Raw genomic sequence first — 27,963 nt, forward strand, 5'->3', positions numbered from 1 at the left:
TCAAATCCGCGGAGCGGTTGGGGTGGAGGTTTTTGCTTTTCTCGGGGCGGCGTAAGGGAGCGGCGGCCGGAGTAGCGGCGATGGATCCGTTCACCGAGGTGGGGAGAGCTTCAGTCCTGAGGGCCGGGGGCGAAAGTCGGGGAGGGTCCGCGGGGAGCCGGGCTGCCTTACGGCTTCTCTCAGGCTTTCCTAAAGGCTGCGAGCGGCCCTCTGTTCCGTTCCGCCTTATTGCTGTGCAGGACAGAGGGGTTATTCACACAGGAGCTGGTGGAAGAGAAGCCCTTTTCCATGTGCGTTTTTGTTCTTTAACGGGGCAGGCTTGTAATGACACAAATGGAATTGGCTGGCTTGAATGAGGGCTGAAGGCTTCTTAAGAATGCTGCGCTGTACTCTGCTTCCATGTGAGATAGGTGTAAAGCTGCAGAGCTGGTTTGTGATGGCTTTCAGAAATACCTCAGTACAAGTGAATGCTTCTGAATACACAGCACTTCACAGTGGCAGAGGTTGGAAGGGACCTCTGGAGATCATGGAGTCCAACCCCCCCTGCTGAAGCAGGTTCCTACAGAGGTCACACAGGCAGGCGTCCAGATGGGTCTTGAATATCTCTGAAGAAGGAGACTCCACGGCCTCTCTGGGCAGCCTGTTCCTGTGTCCTGTCACCCACACTATAAAGAAGTTCTGTGTATTTGTGTAAAACTTCATCTGTTCCAGTTCTTGGCCATTGCTCCTTGTCCTATTGCTGTGTTTCACTGGAAAGTGTCTGGCTTCATCTAATTGCCTCTTGCACTTCAGTTATTTATAAACACTGCTCAGATCCCCTCTCAGTCTTCTCTCAGCTGAACAGACTCAGGTCTCTCTTCCTTTTCTCATAAGCAAGGTGGCTCCATGCCCTTTATTATCTTTCTTGCTCTCTGCTGGACTCTTTCAAGGAGATTTGTATTTTGAGTTGGGCAGCCCAGAACTGGACACAGATGTGGCCTCTTCAGGACAGGACAGAGGATCGCCTCCTTTGACCTGCTGGCTGTGCTCTTTTTAATGCATGCCCTGTTTAACCAAAGCCTGAATTAATTAATTAAAAACAAACAAACAAAAAAAAACACCCACAGATCTAATCATAAAAAGAAATAAAAAGTCTTTATCAAGTACATTGCTTTATCAAGGAGGAAAGAATAATCTGTATTTCTAATAGGCATCCTGTAAATAAATCGGGTGCCCTCAGCAGGGGAGGATTGCAAGGTCCAGCTTAAAGAAATCACTCGTAAGATACTGATTTGCATGTGTCAAGGCAGATTAATGCTGCTCCCATGTAAGGCTTGCTAAGTGTAAACATCTAAAATCTCCTTCCTTAATTGGTAGTGGGTGACATGATGAGACTAGTCTTAAACAAAACCGCAAGTCCAGAATACTGGATCAAGTTTAAAATGGTTTTGCATGCTGGGAAATATTCCAATCTCAACACACCCTTTGTGTAGTTAACTGACTTTGAAAAGCTGTGACCAACTCAGGGGCCACTCCTTAGTGTAAACTTCATTCAAGTATTTGCTGGTGTTGCAGAGTGCCTGAGAGGTATTGCTTTGCCAGGAATGCTTATGCTGTGGAGGACGTTCCCCTGCTGTATAAGAATCTGACCACTGCATCAGAATTTTGATTTGATAACTTTTCTCAAAAAGGACTTTTTATAAGGAGGCTTTATTATTACCTGCTTTAAAGTATTTATGTCCTAATTTTTATTTCTTTTAAGTATCAGTTTTATTAGTTTAGCTATTTTCAGGTTATATTTGTAAACAACTGTTCTGTTGTTTGCAGGGAACTGGTGAGGCATTATAAACGTTGCTTAGGTACAGCAGCGTTAATTCAAGCGTTACCTGGCCAAAGCTGTTTGCTGATCACTTGGCCTTAGAATAAAAATGCTTCGTCTCGATTAATAGATGCTGCTGCAAGATTCAGTGTGTTCAATGCTTTCAAATGAAACAGTTCAAAAATAATGTTTTTTTATTAATTTTACAAGCAAAATCTAATGGCCTGTTGGGTGTCAGCCAAATTGTTAATATGGTCCACTGAGGAGATGGAGTCTTATTTTAGAATCACAGTGAGCATGCTTGTGGCTCTTAGTTGGTAGTTGATTGTGTAATTCACTTTGTTGCATAGAAGCCTGTGTTTGGTAGTACAGAGAGTTAGGAATAGTCCAGTTTATTTATACTGTGCAGTACTTATTGTAGAGCACAGTACTGTTTCCTAGTGTGGCAGATGACCAAAAAGAAGTGACTGAGTTGCTCAGAGAAAGGTTTGCATACATGAAATTTGAAGTTGTTTCGGTGTCGCAGAAACTTGCTCCTGCAACATTCTGCTACTATAGCAGGGTAGCAGCAGCAAGTTCTTGTAGTCACTCATGAGCCTGTGAGCAGTCTTCTCTAAGGTTTCTAGGTATGGCTTCTGTATGTAACTTAACATGTGCTACTTTTAAAGCAAGACTGTCCATCAGCGTTTAAAGCAGGAAGGTGTTTTGTGATTTTATAATGTGCTCTTGCACACGAGCCATGATCCTCTAAGTACAGCTTAGTTGTTTTCAATTTCCTACATAAAATGAAACAAGCCTGTCCTGCTCTGAAATGTTGCCTGTTACTGGGATGTGTGGAGAATGTACTATTAGGAACAAACACCTATGATGAGCTTAAGATTAAGCCTCGAGTTCTGGTAGCTGGCTGACTCATGGTGCGTAACAGCAGTTTGAATTAAGGCGATTGCATGGAAAAAGCCAGTAGGAGTTGGAGCTCAACAACGGAGGCGTGCATTCCTGTGAAATGACATCCTATTTGTAACAACTGAAGCTCTGTCTCACTGGACTAACAAAACAGAAAGGAATGTGACTGCATTTGAATAGAGCTGTAGGAATACTGTCTTAGTGCACTTGAATTTGCAAAAGAACAGTTATACAGATGAACTTAAAATGGGTATAGGGACTTATGAGTGTATTGTCTGAATGCGTTATAGCTCTACCTTTTGGGGATTGGAATAGGGAATCTGGCCTGTGGAAACAACTGGGCTGCAACTTACAGAGAAGGCATTCCAGGCACTTCATGTGTCCCTTTTAAAAATATTTTTCCCCCTAACTTCTCTTCCATGGAAGTTAGAGAAGCAGCATTTATACTTCGACAGAGAATCGTTGGGACTGACATTCCATTTGTCCTGTGTTGCCCTACAATGAAACATTGTTTGAGGCTTCAGCCTTAGACAGTTAAAAATGTGCAATGTGTATTTAATTGCTATGTGACAGGCCAGATAATGGCTGGTACAGTTCTCACCATAATTTATGTGGTACCGAACAAGTGCAGTTTATGTGCTTCCCTTTAGAGGTCATTAGTTCAATAGCACAATTTTTTGTTGTTGTTTCAAAGCACCTTAAAATATTGATCAAAGTAAGAATGAAGTGTTCTTCACAGGTGGCTAAACTGTGGTCTTGAGTTACGAATGCAGCATTAAAAAGATGTTACTTCAAACATGGATGCTATAACGAATCTCCCTCCAGTAGTGTAAAACATTCACTGAAACAGCTATTTCATGTGCAATGTGATTATACTACTCAAATTCCCAAAAGTTAGGGAATATCAGAAGGTTACTTGACATCTCTTCACACGTTTTGTTTTCCTGTACAAGATGATGATAAATCATCTCTGTTCGGACAATTAAGACATCAGTTCCCCACAACTTAATCTTGCAGAACCAAAGTTCACTTTTGGTTTTGATGCTGCAGTAGCTACTTTTGTACTTTAACAACATGGATTTAATTTGTAGAGTTGTTTTTCTTATGGACACTGTGGGATCACTAACTTTTTTTTTTTTTTTTTAATAAATAAAAGGTCAGTGACAACTGGGTGTCTTGAACATGTTCTTCAGCAACAGGTCAGGAGCCCACTAGTCAGACTTGCTAACTTAAGATTATCATGTGGTGATTCAGGGAAGAAATATTATTACTTTCAAGTGTTTCTGAATACTTCAGGCTCTAGATATATTTTTTCCCTCTATTTTTGTCACTGCTTATGTCTCTCTAGTGCGATTTCTTTAAGAAGCCAACGACTGGAACTTTGTAATCTGTTGGGTAGCTTCTTCTGCTTTTTGATATAAAAGTAGATGTCTCAAACTTCACTGTTTCAGCAATTTCCTTGACGATCTGTGTCTACATGATAAGACTGGAATTGACGTCCCTTTGAAAGAAATGCTGGAACCTGTTATCTGTCCAGTAGGCAAAACGATCTTCAGATACCCTGCAAACATGAACTAACCAGCCAGATAGCAAGAAGGTAGCTTGGAATTTGCTGCCTTGTGAGCTATCTTTGATCTAACTTCCTGAAAATAGGGGAGATGTGTGTATTGCAATGGTCAAATAGAAGTATGGAGTTCAGGAGTTACTGCAGTGACAGAAAGGGGGAAGACAGAAAAACCAAATAGATGGTGGTGTAGAAAACCTGTTTTTCCTGTTTCCAGGAGTAGAAGTGGGTAACCAAACAGAAAATCAAGCTTTAACTATTTCCATAGCAGTGCATTACGGTAGGTCAGTTATCAACATCTGAGAGACACATTTGTCTCAGTGTAGTCATCATTACACGTTTTTGTTATTGTCCCTTTTGGTACATGCTCGTTACAGAAAAACTTGAAATATTTTGATTTTGAACTGTTACTGTTAGCACTCTGAAGTGTATAGTGATCTGTGATTGAATTACTCAGAAACTGCTCGAACGAACCCGTGCCAGGAGGGAGAACCTGCAGAAGAAAATGGCTGAGCGGCCAGCCATGGCAGCGAGACTTGCAGCGCAGACCAAGAGGGTCAGAGAGCCTTTGTCAGAGACTGGTAACCAGGCACCTCTTCCTGATGAAGAAGGTATCCTACATACATGTTGGTTCTGTTCCATTTTTTTTTTCCTTGTTACGATGGCTTGTGAAAACCTCTCAGTGTTTATCCTAAAGTAAATAGCAATGGGTGCATTTATCCAGTCTGCTAAGACTGGGTGTGGATAAATGTTTACCTTTATCTGAGAGCAGATGCTCTTAATGATTAGTAAGCTAGTTAAAGATGATTACTTAATGCCTTGTAATTGGTGGAAATAGAAAAGGATGGGTTATTTGTACATCATAACTTTGCAATGCAGTTTTGTACTGAGGATGTTTGAGACTGTTAGAATACTAATTTGCTTGACTTCTCTGACTTGTACAGTGAAACCTAGTACTAAACCATCGCCATCAAAGAGACGCTGCTCCAATAATATAGAGACCCAAGCTTCCACTACAGAGAATACACAGCCTGTTCCTTCAAGTTCCCCAAGCCACCGTTCTCCTGTGATGAACTCGGAGTTGCATGGAACTGTGTGCAACAAGGCTTCACCGGCTCAATCTTTTGAGAAAGGAAAAACAAGCACCAAGTCAGAAACTCCTGCAACTCTTTCAGTCAAAACACGTATGCAGAAACTGGCAGAACAGCGACGCTGCTGGGATAGTGAGGGTATGTGTTCCTTACAGAAAAGCAGCAATATTATTCAGCATTTGCATTGATGATAGGGTGTGCTAGCAGACAATTTTTTTTGTGAGACAGTGCGAATATTTTTGTGCAGAAGTTTTGTAGGCAGCACTGGACATAGCCTAAAATGAATAAACTGACTGTAACAGAGTGCTATGTGTGCCTTTTAGTGTGAAGCATTGCTCACCACAACAGTGATGTCAACCTAGTAAAGTACTTGGTCAAGATTGTGTTGCCTTTAATTTCACTTGATCAGACTCAGTGCCTTCGGAACATCTAACTGTTGATAAACTCACAACAGAGCAAAATTCAAATGTATCTCAATGTATTTAATTAAGAAGACTGTGTTCTCTTTTCCAGATCCCTCTGAATGTGCTCGTCTGTCTCCCCTCCAGTCAAAGGACCTGTCTGTTTCTCCACCTAAGCGGGCAACTAATGATCTGGCAAGCAGTACCCCTATTGGGAGAAGGGGCCGTTTGGCTAACCTTGCAGCTACAATTGGCTCCTGGGAAGATGACCTAAGTCATCCATCTGCAAAGCAAAACAATGCACAAGAACAGCCTGGCACTACTTGTTTATCCAAATTGTCCACTACAAGTGGAGCATCTGCTGGAATCAATAGTAGCAGTGTAAAGCAGGAAGCTGCATCCTGTTCTCAAAGGCTTGTTGAGGCTTCTATTAATAAACCAGCAAACTCAAAGATAGCGGTGAGTGTCTGATTAGTTGCTGATTAAGGATTGATTTGAGTTCTGGGGGGGAGAAGCGTTAATTCATACCGGTTTAAAAACCTGAATGTTGGTAACAAATTTAAAGATTTGGTGTGAGTAATCTTAGTTCACTTACTATTTTTTGTTTGATAAAAACGTGTTCTTTTTTTAAGCAACAGACCTGAAACAGTTCAGAATTCCTTGAGACTTGAAGAGGAATGTATATATAAGTCTTGTAGATGCTGAAGTCAAAGTAATTGATTGCTGTCTTTTGATTATTGGAAAGACATTCCTTAAAGTGACAACCCTTTTGGATTTTACTCTGATTTCTCAGCAAACTGAAACTCTGAATAACAATGGAATCAAAATGCTGAAATTATTAGTAACAAATGCTTACTGTTCCATTTATGCCACTTGCTAAATGGCAATAATCTGTGTGCCCTATCTGGTTTAGGGATATGTGGGAAACTACCTGATGTATCTGACAAAAACACATTGATCCCAATACTGAAGGAGTTTGAAACATTTAATCGAGATGCTGTAAATAGCTCACAGCAATGGTTGTCAGTCCTTTCTGTTCTGGTGGAATTCATTTTGTAGTATGTTCTGCATAAAGTTTTAATTCTTTTTTTTTTTTTTTTTCCTCTGGAGAGAATGACTAACATTGTGCAGTCTCAGCTTAACATTCTACCTTTTTCTCTTAAGGATCCAAATAATTCTATAACACAGTCCTCAAGCAGTACTGTTCCTGCTTGTGAGGAATCTGAAGTGTCACGACAGCTAATAAAGAATCCCTGCAGCCCTCAGAAGACTGAGAAACGCACACAGACGGTACAATCAACTTTGTCTCAGTCGGTTCAGTCCAAAGAAGAGACAGTCAAAGGAACACATGTGCAACCTGAACCTAAGGATAAACCCACAACACCAGGTAAGCTGTTCTTCAGCTTCAGTGAGTTCAAGGAATTGTCACTGAAATCACCTATGTTGAAAACTACATGCTAGTTAAGTTACAATAATGTTGTGTAATGCTTATTTCTTGCTCTAACTTCATTGAAGAAGTCTGTGATAATTGTAAATTGTATGGCTTCCATATTTTGCAAGAGTATTTCCTGAATGTATTTTTAGTAACTCCTGAGAGCAAAACCAATCTAATAGTTCTGTCTGAAAAGTATGCTGTTAACATCAGTTGATGACAGGCTATTGAAAGTGTATTTCAAATTGTTGGCTAAGGTATAAATCCAATAGATGTTAAAAAAAAAAAAAAGCCTGAATATGTTAGAAACCAAAAAGAAGTGCTTCCACTCTTGAAGGCCATGTAGATGCATAGTGTCTTTCCTTTCAACGGTGAAGTAAGGTGGATTCCTAACAGCGTATCTCCCTTGGGTGCTAGAATGCTTGTTTAGATGAAAGATGCAAGTGAGAAATGTTTAAAAAACAAACCAATTGGAATAATGAGCAGGGTCACGTGTGGTCTTTGTAAAGAGGAGGGCATCTGTTTGCTCTGATTTACTGCTTTAATATCTTCTGTGTTCCATTACAGCAGTGATTTGCACTTCAGGTTAAGTTTGTATAGAGTGTAACAGTAAGTTGTAAAGGAGCATCTTAATTGCTTCATTGAGAACTTCCAGTGAGATCTAAAGCTGCAGTGTAACTTCTCTGTTTGAGAGCTTCTTTTAAAGCAAAAGAATTGTTCTTGTAGGGGGATCAGGAATTAAGCCCTTCCTGGAACGTTTTGGAGAGCGCTGTCAAGAGAACAGTGCACGCAGTCCTTCCACGAATACCGCGGGGTTCAGAACGCCCATCGTCACCCCAAACACAAGGACAATCCAGGAAAAGCTTCTCAAACAAAATGAAAATTCCTCTACTGCCACTTTAGCGCTTCAGCTTAAGCAGGTATGACTAGCTAAATTCGTGGCTTGCTTATAAGCTCGGGAAAGATTCTTACTGTTCTTTCCCTACCTGACAAGTTTGCAATGTCTTGATGTCTTAAAACTCTGAACTCTTCTCCTATTCCCCTTTATTTGCATAGGAACGTGAACGAGAACTTGCATGCATTCGTGGCCGATTTGATAAGGGCAATCTGTGGAGTGCAGAGAGAAGTGAAAGTTCTAAGAGAAAACTTCCAGAAGCTAAAATGGTAATGTGTTAGCTGCATGCATTGGAAGATGTGTGAATTGCTTTAACGTGTTCTGAACATAGGTATTTTTGCACAAATGTAGGTAAAAGATGGGAATCTAAGGATTGTAAATATCTAGGCTACACAAGACTGCTTCTCATGTAGCTCATATGATTATTAATGAAGTATTGCATTTTTTTCTATAGAATCAGTTACAAATGATACTGACTTGAGCTGATTGATTTAGTTTTTGATGATGGTTATTGTGTTACTTCCTATAGTATTATCTAACAAATAAGCATACTTATTTCTTATATATGAATATTCTTTCTCCTTCCCAATCCCCCACCAACTTCTAAAAACTCTTACAACCATTTCAACTTGGAATTTCAGCTGACATTCTTGCATAAGTAGAATCTTCCTTCATATTGGATAGGTAGCTAACCTTTTTTTAGTCACTTTAAATGTTACCACCTGAATGTCCTGTTTTTGGTTTTAACAGGATGGCCCATCTCAGGGTAGTCCAAAACGTTCTCCTCGTTCAGATACTACTTCTGGATCAGCAGAAGACACACCAGCAGGAGACAGGCCAGTAGAATCTCCCAGTGTAGAATCTTCAGGTAAGAATTTGTTTTTTGCTTGTGGCTAATGCAGGACTGTAGCATTCATAAATGGTCAAAGAGGTTAGTAGTACCCTTGTTTAGAACTGGACCTATGTACACTCTTATGTGGTTGCTGATTTGTCTACATTTTCTCATATAATACTTTACTACTTGATTGGCAAGACAGATTGCCATTGTTTCTCAGTAGGTTTACCAATGTTTTGTATTTTGTATGCTGATTTGAGAGTGCGTGTGTGAAAACAATCAGCTACAGATTTCATTTATACTGTACATGAGTTTACCAAACTTACACCAACAGTTCCTTCTTCAGTATCCCCTTGTATTAATTCTTACAGTAGGGGATGTGACAGGATTTGTTATACCTGTGACATCCCATCTAATATTTAGGGGTTGGGAGAGCCTTCAATTCTATGAAAGCAGAATGAACTTTGTTAAATGCTCCTTTTACACTTCACGGGCAAACAGACTCTCAAATGGGCTTCTATAAATGCGGGATACTCTTCTCTTGGCTTGGATGTTGTGTTTTCTGTTTAATTTTACTTTTTGCTCAAGTGGCTGCATTTTGCAGTGTTCTTGTAACTTGTCAGCTGTATTAACAATCTACTGAAACGCAATGCTAAGAAAAAAGTAAATAAAATTGGAGGTATAGCATATATTCATTGACTTTTTTTTTTTTAATAAAATTCTTAGGTGCTCCTAAATGTGAAGAGACTGATAAATCCAGTTCTCTGATGGTCACTCAGCCAAAGAGTCCTGTAGAAGCGATGCCTGTGTCAAAACTTGAACAACTTGCTGAGAAACCAGATGGTTTGTATTGATTAGATGCATTTTATTTGCTTAGCTATCTGTTCTCACTTGTCCAGCAGTGTTAATATCCGTCAAGACTGAATAATGCATTCACTATGTATCCACTGACACTCATGTGTTTGCTTTGTAATTGGGTTTATATCAAACAAGAATAAGTAAAAGCTTCCTGATTTAATTCTACTAGTTACTTAATCCTTCTCTGAATGTTAAGTCTTCAAGAAATATTAAAACTGATACTAAACTTGATTGGGAAAGGAGAGACATGGCTGCTCTGTGGGAGACTGCAGTTTCAGACTTTAATAAGCTGAAATGTTGTAACTTGTCTGACATGTCTCTTTGTATTGCCTTCCTGTATCACTTATGCAGAACGTGGGGTAAAAGTATATTAAATATATTATATTATATTATTATTTTTATTATATTATTATAAATTATATTATATTAAATATATTATATTAATATTAAATGGAAGTATACTTCAGGTTTCTCACATGCCTGACTATAATAAGCACTTCTTAATTAACATTACTTGAAAAACAAAAGTGGATGGCTTGTCTGTCAACTCTTTAGTCCCGTTATATAAACAAACATTTAATTTAGATGCTACTAATATTTATAAAACATCACCTTTCAGATGAAGTATGTGAAGGTGAAATGAAGGCTGGTGATGAAATGAATAGCTCGAAAGTGATAAATGAAATTTTTGGAATTCTTCAAGAGGATGGTCCAGACATAGAAAAGCTGAAGAAGGAAATGAGCATGAGCCTGGAGGGTGAAAGTGATGATGATGAGCAGGAAGAGTCACTCAATATTTCATCAATGTCTCTGTTAACCCCTCTAGTGGAATCTGTTGGTCCAGAGGTGAGAGCTCTTGGGAGATGGGGAAGGACGACTTCAGTGTAGAAAGTTGTTCAATTTGGTTGTGAACAGTGGTATATCTTAGTATTTTTTATATATATATATATATATCCAGGTATTTATATATATATATATATCCAGGTATTGTGATACCTGGTCAAATCCTGAAGTTACGAAAAACATTTTGCTAATGAAAACTTAATGAGGTAAAGTTTCTGAAGTTTTTACTTTTTGACTCTAGAAGTAACACTGCATGTCAGATGCTACATTAAACAAGTTCCTGTAAAATCCAATTTTAATATATAAATCTGTTACTTGCACTGGGCTTGTAGTTGTGTATGTGTGTTTATTGAAGCAGTTACCTGAGAAAATCTGAAGTAATTATTTAACAGTGCTGGTTTGAAAGCTAAGGGTGAAATATTCTGTAGTTCAGTGATCTGTTGGTGTTTTTAAAAATAAACAAATAGCTTGTTCTGTGTTCTAGAAAATATTTGTAAACGGTCTGCTAAATAATATTCAGCTCCCTCTGAATTTACTGCTTATATGTAATCTCAAAACAAGCAAATATAAGAGAAAATGTATCTCAAACATCTGTCTGTGTTAATCATGATCCAACATCGTCTTCTTGCCAGGTCTTTGTTTCTCCTAGTAAGTCAGTTGGTGAGGATAGCAGTGTCAGTGATGTAAGTCAAAAGTCTGAGAAGTTCCAGAGGACTAAAGTCCCCAGGGCAGAATCTGGAGACAGCATGAGCTCTCTGTCAGAAGATCGCAGCCTCCCGTATAGGTAATAAACTCAAAGATTGTCTTAAGTGCACAAATCAAGAATGTGACATGGCTCTTCTTTTTTCTTAAACTACAAAAGTAGGTTTTTCTTTTTGGAACTGTCAGCCTTTACCAAAGGCTGCCTCTATGCAGTCCTCATATTGCCTGAACTTAAGATGTATCAAAGAGTGCTTTTATTTCACCGTCAAGATGGAAAGCATTAATGAATGATATATGTACATGTAAATAAGTGTGTGAATAAGTAAAGCTTGATATGCATGGAAAACACTTTTTAACCCAGTTTTCTGTTTTAAGTGTTGATGCATATAGATCTCAAAGATTCAAAGAAACAGATCGTCCTTCAATAAAGCAAGTCATTGTTCGCAAAGAAGATGTTGCTTCCAAACTGGAAATGAAAAAGAATGGTCCATGTGATCAAGTCAATATCAAAAAGAAAATGCAGGTATCTAATATGCTTTTAAAAATAGTTTTTCTATTCCTATGCCTAAGTTCACCCTGCAGATGACCACATGTTAATACACTACATAAACTGATTTTGCAATTCTAACATAAACATTTAACAGTATGTAGTAGCTCAAGTCACATTGTACCAACACATCTTCTGATTTGGGTCATGCTATAACTGTCTGGTGGACACAAGATGTTGTTTTGAATAAGACATGGGGAGTTATATTTCATTTCTCCTACTGAATTTGACAGGATTTGTAACCACACTCTCGGTAAACAGCACTTTAATCTTTGATGCTGCCTCATCATGTGTACTGCTGAATTTCTGGTTAGCTGCTGCTTCCAGTGGTAAAGGGAAGGCTAGACTGGATGTGGAGCATACAGACACTGTAGTCATTCATTCCATGTTACATTTAAATTCCCTTTGAGGTAGAAAAAGTTGTGCTGGAGTATTCTCTTGCAGAAGTAAGATTGAACTGCAAGATGTTCTGTAGCTTACTATTTGTCTAATTTACTGTAGGAGCTGAACAATGAGATCAACATGCAGCAGACAGTGATTTACCAAGCCAGCCAAGCTCTGAACTGCTGTTTTGATGAAGAACATGGAAAAGGGTCACAAGAGGAAGCAGAAGCAGAGAGACTACTTCTCCTTGCAAGTAGGTTTTTAGATTTAAGTCCGATTCTTTACAGCTTGAACACTTTATGAAGATTTGTGATATGCTCCTGCAATTTACAGTATTACTTTGTACTTGCTTATTTACAGTTCTTCCTTTTGGAAAACAGGAGAAGATAACATCTGTTCAGTTTTGCCTTCTCCAGTAGGCAGGGGAACTTTTTGGCACTTTTCTTGTCCCAGATATTTTTACTATTCTTAAAGTTGATTAATGCTTACATTGCGTTTTACATACTTATGGCAAAAAAAGCAAAACTAAAACAAACCAAAACCAACCAAACCCAAAATTAAAATCGCAGCATCTCGACGCTCATGTTTAGTAGTATTTTTACCTAATTACAACTTTCATTCATTAATTTCTCTACGCAGCTGAGAAGAGAACTGCTTTATTGGAAGAATTAAATAAACTGAAGATTGAGGGACCTCTTAGAAGAAATAAAGCTGCGTCAGCGTCTTCTGACTTCACTCCATCCAGGGGATCTGTTTCTATTTCAGAAATGCGTCTACCTCTAAAAGCAGACTTTGTGTGTGGTACAGTTCAAAAACCAGGTAAAAGTAGCAACTAGAAGTTATGCCCCTTCCCTTGCTGTTTTGCTGTTCTCCCTCCCTCACTACATCTGTTGTTTAGTTTTCTCCTCGTTGGCTTTTGCTGTTTCCTTGGTCTTTTTTAGCAGCATCCTTGTTCTTACCTGTGATGTTCAGGAAACTTGTGTGACTTTCCCAGGCCAATCTTAGAATAAATGTTTCCATGGTTCTCTGTAACTTTGTTGGGAAGGAAGTAAAATTTTGTCTCAGGTCTACCTCTTCCTCCCTAGACTTTTTGTATGGATGCAAGTCTAGTACTAAATAAATTCTGACCTTTGTGGCGTTCTAAAATGGTAATAGCATCACTTCTGCATCACTACTTTTTTTTTTTTTATGTTCTATCAACACTTCAATCATAAAAACTGTCTGGATGTGGTGCTCAGGTTTGTTAGAGTTCAGGCAGTATGGTTAGGTTGTGGTTGGACTTGATGATGTTGAAGGTCTTTTCCAACCTGAGCTATTCTGTAGTTCTGTATATAAACACCAGGCATCTATTAAGCTGTTATATTTAAATCATTAAGGCATTATTGTTGTTTCTTTTGCTCTAGAACAGTATCTGGCAATATCTCTCTGTAGGTCTAGAGACAGCCAGGAACATAAGTTCCTTTCTCAAATGATTGTTTACGAGAATCTACAAGCCCACAGTAACCAGTGCTATTTTTAAATTGTCACAAAATTTCATTGTAGCTGGATAATTCTGACAGGTTCTTCCTTTGTACCTCACTAAAACATAAGAGCAAAAGTTACTGAACAGTTCTTGTTTAAAATCTGTTCCAAAACTACTATTAATGAATGCATATGTAGCCTTTCTTGTTTTCTTTCTTAACTGTATTGCAAAATGTACATTAAGTTTTAATATATTCAAATGTATATTAGGAAGGACATAAAATGTTTGCATTGCCAAGAACATAAATGGAAACACCTGACATAATTTAATCTCTTGACGTGTTGTGATTGTCCATGTAAACAGATTTCTCATTTTATAAGCTTGTTTCCTACAGAATTACTTAGTTTTTGCCAGTAATTCCTGTTAGGGTAGTATGGTTAATGTTGTGGTTGGCCTTGATCTGTAAGGTTTTTTCCAACCTGAGCAAGTCTATGGTTCTAAATACTCCTTGCAATAGAGAATATGTTCTGGTAGTGCAGCATTTGCACTAGAACAAACTCTATAAACCACTTTTATTTCTGAAGAAAGCATCAAATATAAAGGCTACAAATCAATGGACTCTAGGCCAGTTATTCTGAAGGCTGGGTAGTATCAGGTCTGACCTGAGAAGTTCCAGACACTAACGCACTTGTGATTTCTGTGGAGATGATTCTACCAATGGATACCACTGAAAAACAATTTGTGTTCAGATTAAGTTTGTAAGCACATCTTGACTAACACAAGTGTTTAAATTGGGTGAAACAGGCACACTTACTAGTAATGCAATACTGGAGGACTTTGAGATACTTGAACAACTCTTGAATAAAGAAATTGCACATCTGAAATGTATTTACAGAAGCAGCAAACTACTACTATGTGATAATTCTCAGATCTGGAGCAGAAAACATGGTTGCAACTCCCTTAGCAAGTACTGCCAGTTCCCTGAATGGAGATGCACTTACTTTTACTACAACATTTACCATGTAAGTATAAGTACAAAATACTATTTTGGAACTATCTCTGATGGTGAAGCATTTATAAAAATATCACTGAAAATCTTTGTATTTGCCTTATTCTGCAAACAAATTGAGTGAGATCATCTTATTATAAGAAATAGCCACAATGTACTTCTTAAGAGAGTAATCTAGATCTGTACCATAAGCTAATTTGTTGCTTTTCCTATGGCTCTCTCCTGGATTAACTGTAGTGACAGATGAATTACTTTTCCTGAGAGTTCTTTGCAGCAACTAACACTTCATGCAGCTATTTGGTTTTGGTGTCTTGATGGGGAGGGCGGAAAACGAGAAAGGATTGTTCAAACTGAAATTACTGTTAGCTAAAAAGATGTGAGTTCAAATGGATGTTTGATTTGTGAAGTCTTTGAAAATGTGTTGGACTTGAAAAACTGAGTTAATGTAGTTTTCACTTCAGGCTAATTACTGCCAAAGCAGTCTATTCTAGAAATGTTTGAGCAGCAGACTGAAGAGTATGTTCTGAGAAATGGTAGATGTATTCTATCTACCCCCTGCCTTCTCTCTACTTTCTTTCATGGAGTTGTAGAAAGGAACTTTAAGTAGTAACATGCTGAGATCTTTAGAATAGCAACACGGCTTGCTTGCACTGGGGAGTGCTGTTGTAGAAATGAAAGGAGTTCAGACCTTCAGGGACAACCTAATGTTTACAAATAAGAAATACTAGCTGTTAGTTAGCACCATGACTAAGATTCTTTTGAGTAGAGTCTGGGTATTCTTAGCTATTCCTTGGTGAATTTGAGGGATCAGGAGGAGGAGGAGGGAAGTAGTAATGAGTAACAACAGCAAAAAAAAAACAAAAAAGACCCATCTTTTCCAGCAGTCTGTGGCTTAACATGTTTTTTCCATTCATCCCTTTTAGGCATGATGTATCAAATGACTTTGAAATAAATATAGAAGTCTACAGTTTGGTATGTATTGGTCTGTGTCAAGAGGATATGCAAGGGAAAATGATGTGTTGTACTTTCTTAATACCTTTTTGCCTCGTAGGTACAGAGAAAAGAAGCTCCAGGCACTGATAAAAAGAAAAAAGCAAATAAATCTAAGGTAAATGGAACACAAAATTCATGTGTTGTGCATCAAGAGGGTACACTAAGACAACTGTAGTTTTCAGGAAGAACTGACTAATAGTTTTAAACAATCTGCTTCTTGCTTTTACTCCTCTTCTTCTTTGTAAGAAGATCTGCAGTAACAGCTGGGTTATGCAGTCCTACAGGTATCAGTGGTTTGGGCTTGCAGCACTTAGGGTTTAAAATATACTGGGGGACAAAGTGAAGAAAGATTCTTAATTGTTCTGCAAAATGCAGAGAGATATATATTTAATATATGGTTTAATATATGGTTGCCTCTGGTAGTGATTTAGTGCTCTTATTCTCCAATTCACACAAAATCCACAAGTCAGTATGCCCTACCCTGCAGTTCTGTTGGTCCTAACGCTCTGTTGATCATCTATAATGCTTTTCTTCCTCATATTAAGTAAAAGCAGTAGTTACTTTATTTTTAAAGCAAATGTTATTTTAACAATCTCTTGGAAGTAAGCATTTAAGCATGAATAACATACATGTTTCAGGTGTTTGTGTTTATTAAGGCTTTGTTAGCCCTCAACATGCCAGTGGCTTGTGGTGTTTTTCATTTGCCATTCCAGCAGTTGGGTGTGCATTGATTGCCTGTTTTAGGTCCTATTTCCTTCTTTTAGAGATATCTGTCTGCAAAAAAAAATGTGAAAAACTTGAGTGTCTTTCAAAGGTAGTGGGATACATTCTATAATCCCATACCAGAGAAAATGGAGACTTTTTTTTTTTTTTAAGGAAGTCTATATTTTCATTTTGCATAGTGAAAACATACTCTTGTGGTATCCCCAAATAAGACTACTTAAGCAGTCCAGGATATTGCTTTCTTGTGCAGTATTTTGCAGGAACCTTCACTTAATACTAAATGCTTTTGTGGCACTCTTGCTGACACAGGGCTAATGGCATCTTGTACCTGCTTTCATCTTTCAGGTTCAAGAACAGACACATATATAATTCTAATTTTAGTGAACTACCTCTAAAAAAACCTTTTAAAAAACTTTGATATTTCACATGAAAATAGAGGTAATATACAACAAACTGGACATTGAATGGCTCTATACTTGTGCTATTATCATCTATTGTTAACAAGTTGCATTTACTTATTACAGGAAGGAAAAATGTCTATTAAGATTGCTTTTTCAAGTGCATGCTATGTGTTCCAAGCTGTTGCACTGAGTCTGTGTTCAATAAACAAGGACTTATAACAAGAGCTAGCATCTATTTAAAATTAATTTAAATGCTAAGTCTTAAGATATAATTTTCATGGCAATGTAATGAACAGTTACAGTAGCTTGAAATCCAAGTGCATTCATTTTCTCCTGTTCTTTTGCAGGTTATCACTCCAAAAAGATTATTAACATCTATTACCTCTGTAAGTATGAATGTAATACTGTAACAAGCTCTGTGTACAGCTTCCAGAGGCTGTATTTCCACATACGAGCCTGTATCTGCATCAGGCTTTTATGTCCCTTACTTGAAACTGTAATGGTGCAGATTTCTACCAAACTCTTCAGCATCAGCTCAAGAAAGCTGAAAAACTGGTGACAGCTCTAAATAAATAATGCTGAAAATATAGTTAGTACATGCTTTTTTGGATTCATTTTCTAGCTGTTTTTAAGAATGTGAAAACTTCAAAACTAGTTTCTCTGTAACCTAGCTCAGCCTTCTGTAGAAATTCTCCAACTATTTTCTCATTAAGCTTTTGTTTTTCTCTTTCTAGAAAAGCACCCTTCTTACTCCAGGTAAGCAAAATCTAAACATCTTATACCAAGATAAATAAGCAGCATTACTATCAAAAGCAGTGTATCAATAAATAATACTTGCAATATAGAAATTGCATGTAATAAAGAGAAGATGTCAATGTCAGTTACCATTGGCATATCTGAGTTATGATTAGTGGAAGCTCTCTTTGCAGCATTAAAGTTAATATCCTGTATCTAATGCCTGTGGTTAAAATTCCTCCTCAACTCAAACAAGTTGAGACTTAAATTGTTTTGATATCAGACTAATATAGAATAAACTTGGAAATTCTTAAATATATGTTCAGATCCTGGAATTTTGCTTCTCTGTGTTTTAACAATATATATGTTTCTGATGCTTGGCAAGAAGGACAGCAGCATCTCAGTTTCTCTGACATCTCTGAAATGCATTATACACTTGCAGGAGGTAGTTGAGATAACCTTAGTACAAGCTGCAGTAATAAGAAGTTGATGAGCAACCTCTGAAATGTCTACAAAACTGCTGCAGCTAGTCTCATTCCTGTGCCTGAGCTACAGGGCTTGCTTCTGTTGATACAGCGCAGAGAAATAGTTGGTCAAGTTCTGAAAACTGCAGTGTTGTCACTTCAAATCTCTTTAACTTCAAGTTCCTACTGCAGGTCATATGTGCTTTGCAGTATGCCCTAGTATGCTCTTTTTTCCCCTGAGGCCTTTTAAGATAACGTATCTCATCCTCTGCAAACGTTTCAAAGCCTTTGACCAAAAGAAAGGATCCTAGAGAGGAGGAATTGAGTGTACAAAGGTTGTCTGAATGTATGCCTGGGCTGCGCTGCGAAGAGAGCTTCTGGTGGATCGAGTAGAGCATTTGCACAGCAGTACAGATAGAGCCTGCTTACACCTTAGAGTTACTTGGTTGTGTGTAGTGTTACAGCTTGGCTTGACCTTCTCTCCACAGCCATGGCCAGTCCAGGGGGCCCTAATGCTGTGCGCACTACTAACTTCATCCTTGTTGGATCCCACAAGCTGTCGTTGTCTTCTGTAGGACATGCCAAATTTGCACTGGAGAAGGTAATGGAGATTACTGTCTTTGTAAGGTAATCACATACCGCTGGAAAAAAGAATGAGTTTACTGTTCCCAGGTAAAGTTGAAGTTGTAGAAAATCTAGGCCGAAAATTATATACACGTGTATGTATGAACACAGGTGGTTTTACTGATATTAGCTTCAAATGACTGAAACATCAATTTAAGGTGCATCAGAAAGAAAGGCATGCTGTCATGATAGGTGTTTTTTCTGTAAGATCAGTGCATAGTGTGGTTATGCAAAGCTAATGTCCTATTTGGTTACTGATTGCTGTCCCTGACAAAACTGATGTATACAGTTGACATCTTTGTGTACACAGACTTCATGCTGTTTGTTGCTTTTATGTCTTATGCTAATCAACAGCTTATTACTGAATAGATAAAAAAGGTACTGTGTTGTAATGATGATGAAGTATTTAAAGTTCTCTGCATTTAAATGACTTTAAAACCTCAGTATGAATTCAGATAAGAGTATGAATATCCTTTCATGGCCCAACTAAGCTTTTAGAAACAAGCAATATTTTTTGCAAGAGCAATTACCAAGTTTTATATTCTTAGTCCTTTGTCCAAATAACTTTATTGGCTCTTGCCATTACAAGTTCGAAAAACTACATTCTTGCATTCATTGGTAAACTTGTAACATCTTAAACATTAAAATAGTTTTAGGTTAATGCCAGCAGCTGTCCTAAAACTATCTTAAGATAATTCACAAGCTACTACAGTTTATGCTGGCACTGAATTGCAATTTTATCTGTCCAAACAGCAGTATCAAAATAAATTCTCTTAGAATTCTAACTACCATATTGTGATGATAGTAGTATTGCAACAAGAGCTTCTGACAAGAGATGAGATTGTAAGAGTAGTGGTTTGTGCACAAGCTTAAAAACAATCTCAGATTGATTTTTCAGAAGGTTTACCTTCTATGTATAGATTCAGATTCCTTTTTTGAAACTGTCTGAGAACTTACAGTTGAATGGCAGTGCTTCTACATAGAAGTACTGACTCTGAGCCTTCAGCATAAATATTCTTCTTAGCAAGAGCTATGCTTAAATCTTACTTTGCACGTAGTTTAGTCATCAGAAATCCTTTGTTCTGAGAACAAGGGGAAACAGCTTTTAATTTGTTTGACAGTCTGGATTTGAACCTTTTTACATTTATCTTTAGGGTGGAACACTGGGCTGGATGAGTACAAGCACAGTGTTCACCTAGATTTCTAGGGAAAACACAGCTTAGTTAAATGCTTCCAGGTGCATAACTTGAACAGCTGTGAACTAGAATCCCCCTTTTTGTTGGAAAGCTTGTGTGAAATTATGATCTCTGCAGGCTTCCATTTTTACCTTGGCCTTTGACTGTATTAAACATCTGCTTATAAACTTCAGATATTCCTAATATGAAATCAACCACTAACTCAGCGGGTTTCGGTTTTCATTCCTGTCATTTTATATGCATTTCTAAAACTAGAAAGAACAAAAATCAATTCCTTTATAGCTGTTCCCCACACCCTCTTTAATTTCTTAAGGTTTCTTTTTCTTTTTTTTTTTTTTTTAAACTCTCATAATGCTGAGCATATTCCTTTTTTCCATAGATGAATTTTGAAGGGGAGGAAAGAGAACTGTTGAGCTATATGTTCCGGGACAAGGTTGCTATGATTGCTTAGTTTATCACTAAATAGGAGTCTGGCTTCCTAGTGCATGTTGCTTATATGTCTGCCCTCTGATCTTCTGCATGGTTTGAAAATTCTTTTTAGGAAAAAAAAAAAAAGCTTATGAGAGCTTATAAGTAAATGTAACACAATGCTAGGAGCCTTTAAAACCAGAGTTCTACTACTTGTGTTGTACAGTGCTGAGGATGCTGCCAGAATTTGTTTATTTAAAACGTTTAGGGCTTTCCTTAACTAGTGTGTCTTGTCTTTCTAGATCACTAGAGGGAGGCTTTGAATCAAATTGATGCTTCTTAAAGACTGCTAGTCAGGAAATTTAAGCCAAATTCTTGATGAACTGCATGAAATGTAAGATCAGCTACTCTGCTGATGAGGGGCCGTGGAAAAAGACACTAGCAACCTAAATATTGCTTTAACTTACTGTCATTGTGAGCAGTTCTAATTTTTGTCAAACTAAATCCTTTTAAAAGAGGATGAAAGTTGTGGAAGTGCTCAAAAAGTGAAGTTCTTACCTGTACACAAATTTGCAATTGAAATATTTTACTTGGTGCATGCATTATTAGGTTTCTGGGAATTAGAATAATGCACTGAAATACACTGAAATGTACTGAATTGCTCCTTATTTCTGAAAGTAGCATTATGTAGCTAACTCTGCTTGAATTTCAGAAAAAAAAATGTTTTTCTTTTCTCAAAATTCAGGAAGTGATAAATTTAGTGACTGGAGAGTTATCATGAAATTCTCTGCAGATAATCTTCTGTTACAGCAAGCCAGCTGCTTCTTATGGCAGATACCTGAATGACCACACCAGAATGCAAGCTAGCCTAGCCAGGGACTCCTCATTTAGCTGTTTATTCAACAGATTGCTTTTCCCTCCCTCTTCCCCTCCCTCCCCCCAGCTCCTTCTCCACTTTGCCTTGAAGGGGATACATTGCTGACTGGAATATGACATTCTCTTATCATATGAATAGGAGGATGTTCTGAGACCTTTTTAAGTTTACTACTAGTACTGTACACTCTGCATAACTGAGAAGTTTGGTTTGTTGGACAACCTTTTTGCTTTATTGTCACACAGCTCTTTACTAATATGGTTCTCAAAATCTCCAAAGTGCTTCTGTCTGACATAAAATAGTATTACAGTATTTTTTGTTGTAGCAACAATATACTATAGGTGGAGCGCGCTGCAAATTCTTTATTTTAATTAGCAACTTCTCTTTTTGCTTGTAGAAAAAGGACTGTGATTTTTTTTTTTTTGTAAATTCTTTTTTTGATAGTAGTGACAGGAGCACTCATTGCAATTGGGATGCTATGCATGGAGAGGCTGGGGGAAGAAGTCCAAAGTTAATTTTTATTGCATGCTCTTCTTCAAGCTCCTTGGAAACTGAGCTACCCTCAGCCAGCCTCTGGTACAGTAGTTAATCTCCTTTCCTCAGTGGCTGAAGGTGGGGTTTGGAATCTTGTTAAAGGTGACTTCGCACAGGTCTTCAGCAACTGAATGCCATTCAGGAAAAACTGCTTTCATTACTTTTCCCCTTCTAGGCTTTTTTGTATAAATATTTATCTGTGTAGTCACAATTACATCCATATCTACCAACAGTGCTTATGGCATCCAACTACCAATCCTTTTTGAGCTCACTTTTATGTTTTCTAAGCAGCTTAATGTCAAACTGAGGCACAAGCTCGCAGGCTGTGGACTGCTGCCATGTGTTGTTCATAACAGTGCTTGGGTTGCCTGTTGCTTCTAGATGCTCGTGTGTACATCCTGAGTAAGCTAATAAGCAAAAAGTCTCTCAAACCTTCTCAATGAACTCGAAACAATCAGTGATCATTACTGTGTTGCTTGAGGCTGACCACTTTTTTCTGGCTGGAGATCCTAAGAACAAGACAATGCTAACATGCTGGTGCAGGTGGCTTGCTTGAGTTCTAGAGCAGATGCTGGAGAGTGTCAAAATTAAATGACTAGTTGTTTTACCCTTTTGCAGGTTCCTGTTTTGTCTCCTTTGGAAGGTCACATATATCTAAAGTTAAAATGCCAAGTGGACTCTTCTGTGGAGGAAAAAGGGTTCTTGGTAAAGTATTCACTTCAAATTCCTTCCTTGGAAACACAAGTCTTACTAAATATACTCACTTCACTGCTGTAACTTCACATATGTATTTGTGATGATAATAAAACTTAGCTGACTATATTTGTTCTTCCTGAGTCAAACCCCAAAGCCTTTCTTTTGTCTTCTAAATTAAAGCTGTCTTTACTACTGTTCCCTTTTATTCACTTTTTAACTTATATACGTTTTTCTTATTAACAGTTTGCTTGTTTTCCACACTTCAATTCAACTTCCTTTGCTGTAATTTGTATGTGACCTGAGTTTCTAATTTCACTGTCAGAAGCTCTTAGGAGACGTCTTGGATTTTATTTTGCCCTGGTATGAACAGATTATCTCTGGCAAAAGATGCTTACTTCACTGTATGCACAGACTTAAGCTACTTTTTAGAGACACCTTAAGCAGTTCTCTCTCTGAAGCTGGGCTTTGGAAAATACGCTTGGGTCTAACAGATGGAGTTGTTGAGATTGTATCCAGCAGATGGCAGTGAATATGTTATGAAAATACTTCAGCAAGCCACTGAACTATCTTTATTCTAGTGTTTTCATAATTTTTTACAAGCAATTCTGTCTCCTTAATGAAGTCTGTTCAGATGCAAACATTTTGTGTGCTTGTAGTGTTTGATATCCCCTGTTTTGTTTGCTGCTTTTGAAACACTTCTGTTGCATGTAAAACCTGGAGAACAGTGCATGCATTTTTTTTTTCCTAAGTGAAAGTTTGGAAACTCCCTGCCTTATTAAAAATGTGTAATCTAAATTATAAAAAGTAGAAAACAACATATGAAAGTTAATTGGAAGAAAACGTTTTGTACCAGTTCATGAAGAATTAGGGAGAGAAGGGAGATAGTGGACTTTCCATTGTAATACTAAGGAAATGGGCCTTGAAAGAAGCATAATCCTGCGTCCTATAAAATAAACTGTCAAAAAAAAAAAAAAAAAATTAAGATTATTTTTTAGTTTCTTTGAAACCATGTGGGCCTCCTGAGTGTAACCTGTGGAATAGCCAGATATAAACTTTGAGATCCTAACTTGTAAGTCAAGATGACTTAAATACATAGCCACAGTAGCTTGTGCTATACTAGTACGTGGCTTGTGAACCATTGAGAAAGTGTCTTTTATGTGTTACCCTCCATTATCTGAAAATAAAGGGAATGTTTAACATTGTCAATATTAAAAAATCTAGTCATTTGCAATAGCAGTGATGGGTGTATTTTGGTCAAAAGGCTCCAGCCTATCTGGTAAATAAGTATATACTAGAAATCTCTCCCAGTAGGTATTTTCTCCTATGTAAGTTTACTGCAGTGAAGGGTTTTATTTGCAGAACCATTCTGCAGGAAAAAATAGTTGAGTACAGACCAAACTGACAGTGTAACGTTAACACTTGTTTTTTCTTTTTTACAAGACTATGTTTGAAGATGTCAGTGGGTTTGGAGCTTGGCACAGGCGGTGGTGTGTGCTTGCTGGAAACTGTATATCCTACTGGACGTACCCAGATGATGAGAAACGGAAGGTAGTACTGGTCATAAGGCTCAAGATTGTAAAGTTCTGTAATACTTCATGCTATTTGCTGATCTTTTTTGATAACTGGTAGTTAAGGTTTCAGGTAACTACATGCGAAGCATGAGATGCAAACTTCTAAAGCTTCCTTGGGGGATGGAGAAGGCTTGTTTTCATAAACGTGACATAAACAAGGGCAAAAGTAGAAACTGACTGTTTTATCTGTTGGGGAAGGGGAAAAGTAGTAGAAAATCTGTATTCAATTACCCTTTTAGCCTTAAAACTTCCTACTGTATTTGTCAAGTGAGTAATGCGGAGGCTATTTAATTGAAATTGACCAAGTTTGTACAGGTTAATAAGCAGGCTGTATCCAGTTGCCCTACATTTTAGACTAAACATTGACTTTAGCACTCAATATAGAGAAGAGTGAGATTGGACAATCTTTCTATACTGTGTAAGCATGGCTGTAATTATGGACTATGTTGTTTGCAGTTTCTGCTTTCTTGGATCTCTGTTTTATAGCTGAAACTGATGCTTTTAAGTAGATCTCACATAAACCTTTGTTATTGTCTGGCTAATGAGCCAAATCAGAGAGGTTCATCTGTCACTAAGGTGAACCTTGTCTCCTTAGCCTTTCCTGCAATATGCCCTGAAACATTTCTAGTTACCATAAGGGCTGCTTTCAAGAGAGTTTTTCTGACTCACTTAAGCAGTTTTCCATTAAATACTTGTTTGTTGGCACAGCACTTCTTCTCCCCAGACTGTGACAAACTTTGGTTCTTATGGATCTTCTATGCCAGCCCAGATGCCTGAATTTAGTTTCTTTCCAGCTAACAAAGGAAGACCAAATGCTGATATTTGCCAAAATATATCAGTGTTCTCTGTTTCCTTGCCAGGAGAGAGGAAAATAATCTGTTTACTATAATGTAATAATAATGTTTTTTAAAAAAGCTGAAAATTGATATGATTAAGGAAAAAAATTCTTATTCTCCTTTAGTCCACCAAAGCTGCTTTGGTTTGCCTTCCAGACTGTTCTGTTCTTGAAAATGTTCTAGATTTATCTTACAGTGACAGATATAGTAAGAGAATGATACAGGTATATAAGAGAATATACCTGACTACTGTCTACAGTAATGGTAAAATCTCTTTAGATGCTTTATGGCTGGTCTATTATGCATGGTAGACGTAGGTCAGAAATATCAGTATTGGGCCATTATTGCTTTAAATGAAGACATTTTGTTTAAAATAAGCATTGCATGTTGGGAATACCCATTCTGATGGATAAATTCTTTCTTAATTTTAGTTGAAATGGAGCTATCCTTTTTCCAGTAACCTAAATTATATCAACTATCCATGTTTAGTGAATGTTCCCATTAAAAAGCAAGCTTTTCTCCTGCTCGAGAGCTGCTTGTGATGCTGCTGTACTGTGATGTATTCTGCAGGTGTGATGAATTGGAACAGAGGTCTGTAACTAACTTTAGGTGTACAGCTGAACCTCTCTCTGTAGACAGTAACAAAGGATAACCACCTTGACAGTTGAAATGCTCTTTAAAAGTGGCTGCCATTAACTACAGAGGGAGCTAAAGCAGCTGGACTCTGCAGCTAAGTGTATTAGTTGCATGTTTAAAGATGAATCTGTATGCTTATAGACTCTGACAGGAATGATGCAAGCATCCTTCAAGTTCTTGCTTTCTGTAGGCTTTGATAGCATTTGCTCAATCAGTTTAGATTTTATTATGAAGTTCTCTAGAGTTTATGAAGTTCTCTTGAATGAGAGTTTAAAAGCAAAGCTTCTCTTGAAAAAGTGTGAATATATCTTTCTAAAGTCTAAGCCTTTGAGGGATAAATTCGTTAACTGTATTGGATATGGGAGTGTGTATTTCATTGTCTGTGCTTTTCCTCACCTATGGCTCTTTTCAATGTGCAAAGTAGAATACTTCTATTTATTGGGGGAGAGATTTCATATAAAAAAAAACAACTGTTAAAACATGATCGATCATAGCAGTGTTCTTTACTGATGAGTGAACTTGACTTTCAGCATCCTTTGGGCCGGATAAACTTGGCTAACTGCACGACTCGTCAGATTGAGCCTGTCAACAGGGAGTTCTGTGCCCGACCCAACACTTTTGAACTAATAACTGTCCGTCCTCAGAGGGAAGATGATAAAGAGACTCTTGTCAGCCAATGCAGAGACACGCTGTGTGTTACAAAGTAAGTGGATAAAATCATGAACCTCGTGTAGTTTATGGAAAGGGAGGGATGGTCTTGCCTCATGTCATGGTTTTAATATAGCTTTACAATTTTGGCACGCTGATGCAGCACTCATTTAAATGTTTAGATTTTGGGGGTCACACTTAAATTTTGTTCACTTCTAGTACTGTTTTGTCTTATTATCAGGCTTCAACCTTCTGGAAATGCTGAGTTCTCTCTGTTCTTAAAAGTAGAAATGCCAGGTGGTTTAGTGGAACTTAACAGAATTCTGGAGTACTTGATTTCATTTTTTCCTTTGCTATTCGGGATTCTGTAAATAAGCTTGACCTTTTTCTGAACCTCTATGTAGAAGAAGGGGGGGAGATATCTAATTCATTGAGTTCTTTGCTTTTTAGGAATTGGCTATCTGCTGATACTAAGGAAGAACGTAACCTTTGGATGCAAAAGCTGAATCAAGTTCTTGTTGACCTTCGTATGTGGCAACCTGATGCTTGCTACAAACCAATTGGAAAGCTTTAACCACAGGAAGGAGAACATGAAGAGAACACCTATGCAAAAGGCCGTGTGAACTAAAAAAGGAAAAAAATTAAAAAAAAAAAAATCTGTGGGAAGTCATCTGGATCACTTAAGCTTTAAATTAGAGAGATTACATACCTTTATATAGGGCTGTTATGCAGTATTTTTGTCTCCCTTTAAGGATTTTAGAACTTATTTCATAGCTTTTGAGTATAGTAGGAAACAATTAGCTGTTTCTAAATATGCTAAATATTTATATAACTTTTGGGATGTGTTTTTAGCTAAGTACATTCTCTTCTTGAAAAAAACTAAATTATTGCAGGAAATAGCACTTCAGGGCTCAGGGCCAGGGGGGAGCTAGTGAAAACACAAGCTTATTAGCTATCTCAGCTCCCCGGATGAGTAGTTCAGAGTTCTCTGAGAAGAAAGGTGTTGAAGCAGGAACTTTAATGTTGGAGGCTTTTTTCATAATGATCAGGCATGGAATTTAATAGTAACTTCATTCTAAAGCATGCAATATAGGCGTTTCTTGCTTGCACAATATCCTTGTGGTCAGAACAGGAGATATTCACAATACTCATGCTTCTTCTGTTTTAAATATTTTTGTTGTTTCTCGTACAACCTGGTATGGATAAGTGTATGACATGTATACTATGTTGTTTACAGGTGTGGAATTATGTATGCAGTATATTGCACTTTGATAGAAATGAAAGGTCTTGAATATTTTTGTTAGGACTGCTATATTAAAAATAAATTTTAGCCTTAGTGTTGTGTACGTCGGTATTTCCTGGACCTCACAATTTGTACAAGCTTGAATTCTACTCCATTTGAGGGCCAGGAATAGGCTGTAAAATAGCTTTTCCTGTAAGACACTATAAAGCTGCTATCTACCAACTAATGCTCTGGCAGAAAGTATGGGTCTTCCTCCTGCCATAAATGTCTGTAATTGCATATAAAAACAGTACTACAGGCCCATCATAAAATGCCAAAACTACTCAGTTAAAATCTGCTATTTTCACAGCTTTTCACTGTTCTTAGTGAAATACTATCTGATTACCCCACTATTACAAATGCAGTAGTGGAATACTTGTTTAGCTGTTGTATTTTCACACTTGAAACACTAAATTCTGTTATCTTAAACTGCCTTTTGTACTGTACTTTTGCTTTTAAATCTACTTTTCTTTTTTCCAGTGTCTTTAAATATTTCCAAATTATGTATTGAGATTTATTTTATCCTTTTAAAATAAAATAAAACGCTATGTCACTACTTCCAATGTCATCTGTGCATTTGAGGCACCAGTTTGTAGGTTAAAGAAGAGAAGATCGACT

General features: G+C 37.6%; 1 protein-coding gene across 2 annotated transcripts; it reads left to right on the forward strand.

The window, feature by feature from the left end:
- The first annotated feature begins 15 nt into the window (after positions 1-15).
- ANLN (anillin actin binding protein) lies at positions 16-27,819 on the forward strand. 2 transcript variants are annotated; one of them, XM_042816984.1, is made up of 25 exons: positions 16-98; positions 4,723-4,876; positions 5,210-5,494; positions 5,870-6,216; positions 6,922-7,144; positions 7,916-8,109; positions 8,246-8,353; positions 8,835-8,952; positions 9,646-9,762; positions 10,397-10,623; positions 11,253-11,404; positions 11,698-11,845; positions 12,371-12,506; positions 12,893-13,072; positions 14,611-14,737; positions 15,648-15,696; positions 15,776-15,832; positions 17,189-17,227; positions 17,576-17,597; positions 18,529-18,641; positions 20,240-20,293; positions 22,295-22,381; positions 23,813-23,920; positions 25,946-26,118; positions 26,514-27,819. In XM_042816984.1, exons 1-25 carry the CDS (start codon positions 81-83, stop codon positions 26,635-26,637), a joined length of 3,360 nt encoding a protein of 1,119 aa, XP_042672918.1. In that variant the 5' UTR covers positions 16-80; the 3' UTR covers positions 26,638-27,819. The 2 variants fall into 2 exon arrangements, with proteins under 2 accessions (XP_042672918.1, XP_042672919.1); XM_042816985.1 differs by lacking the exon at positions 20,240-20,293.
- The last annotated feature ends 144 nt before the right edge of the window (positions 27,820-27,963 follow it).

The sequence above is a fragment of the Centrocercus urophasianus genome, unplaced genomic scaffold (genome assembly GCF_019232065.1).
Source record: "Centrocercus urophasianus isolate 14NV4802_14NV808 unplaced genomic scaffold, USGS_Curo_1.0 seq_16, whole genome shotgun sequence".
Lineage (NCBI taxonomy): Eukaryota > Metazoa > Chordata > Aves > Galliformes > Phasianidae > Centrocercus > Centrocercus urophasianus.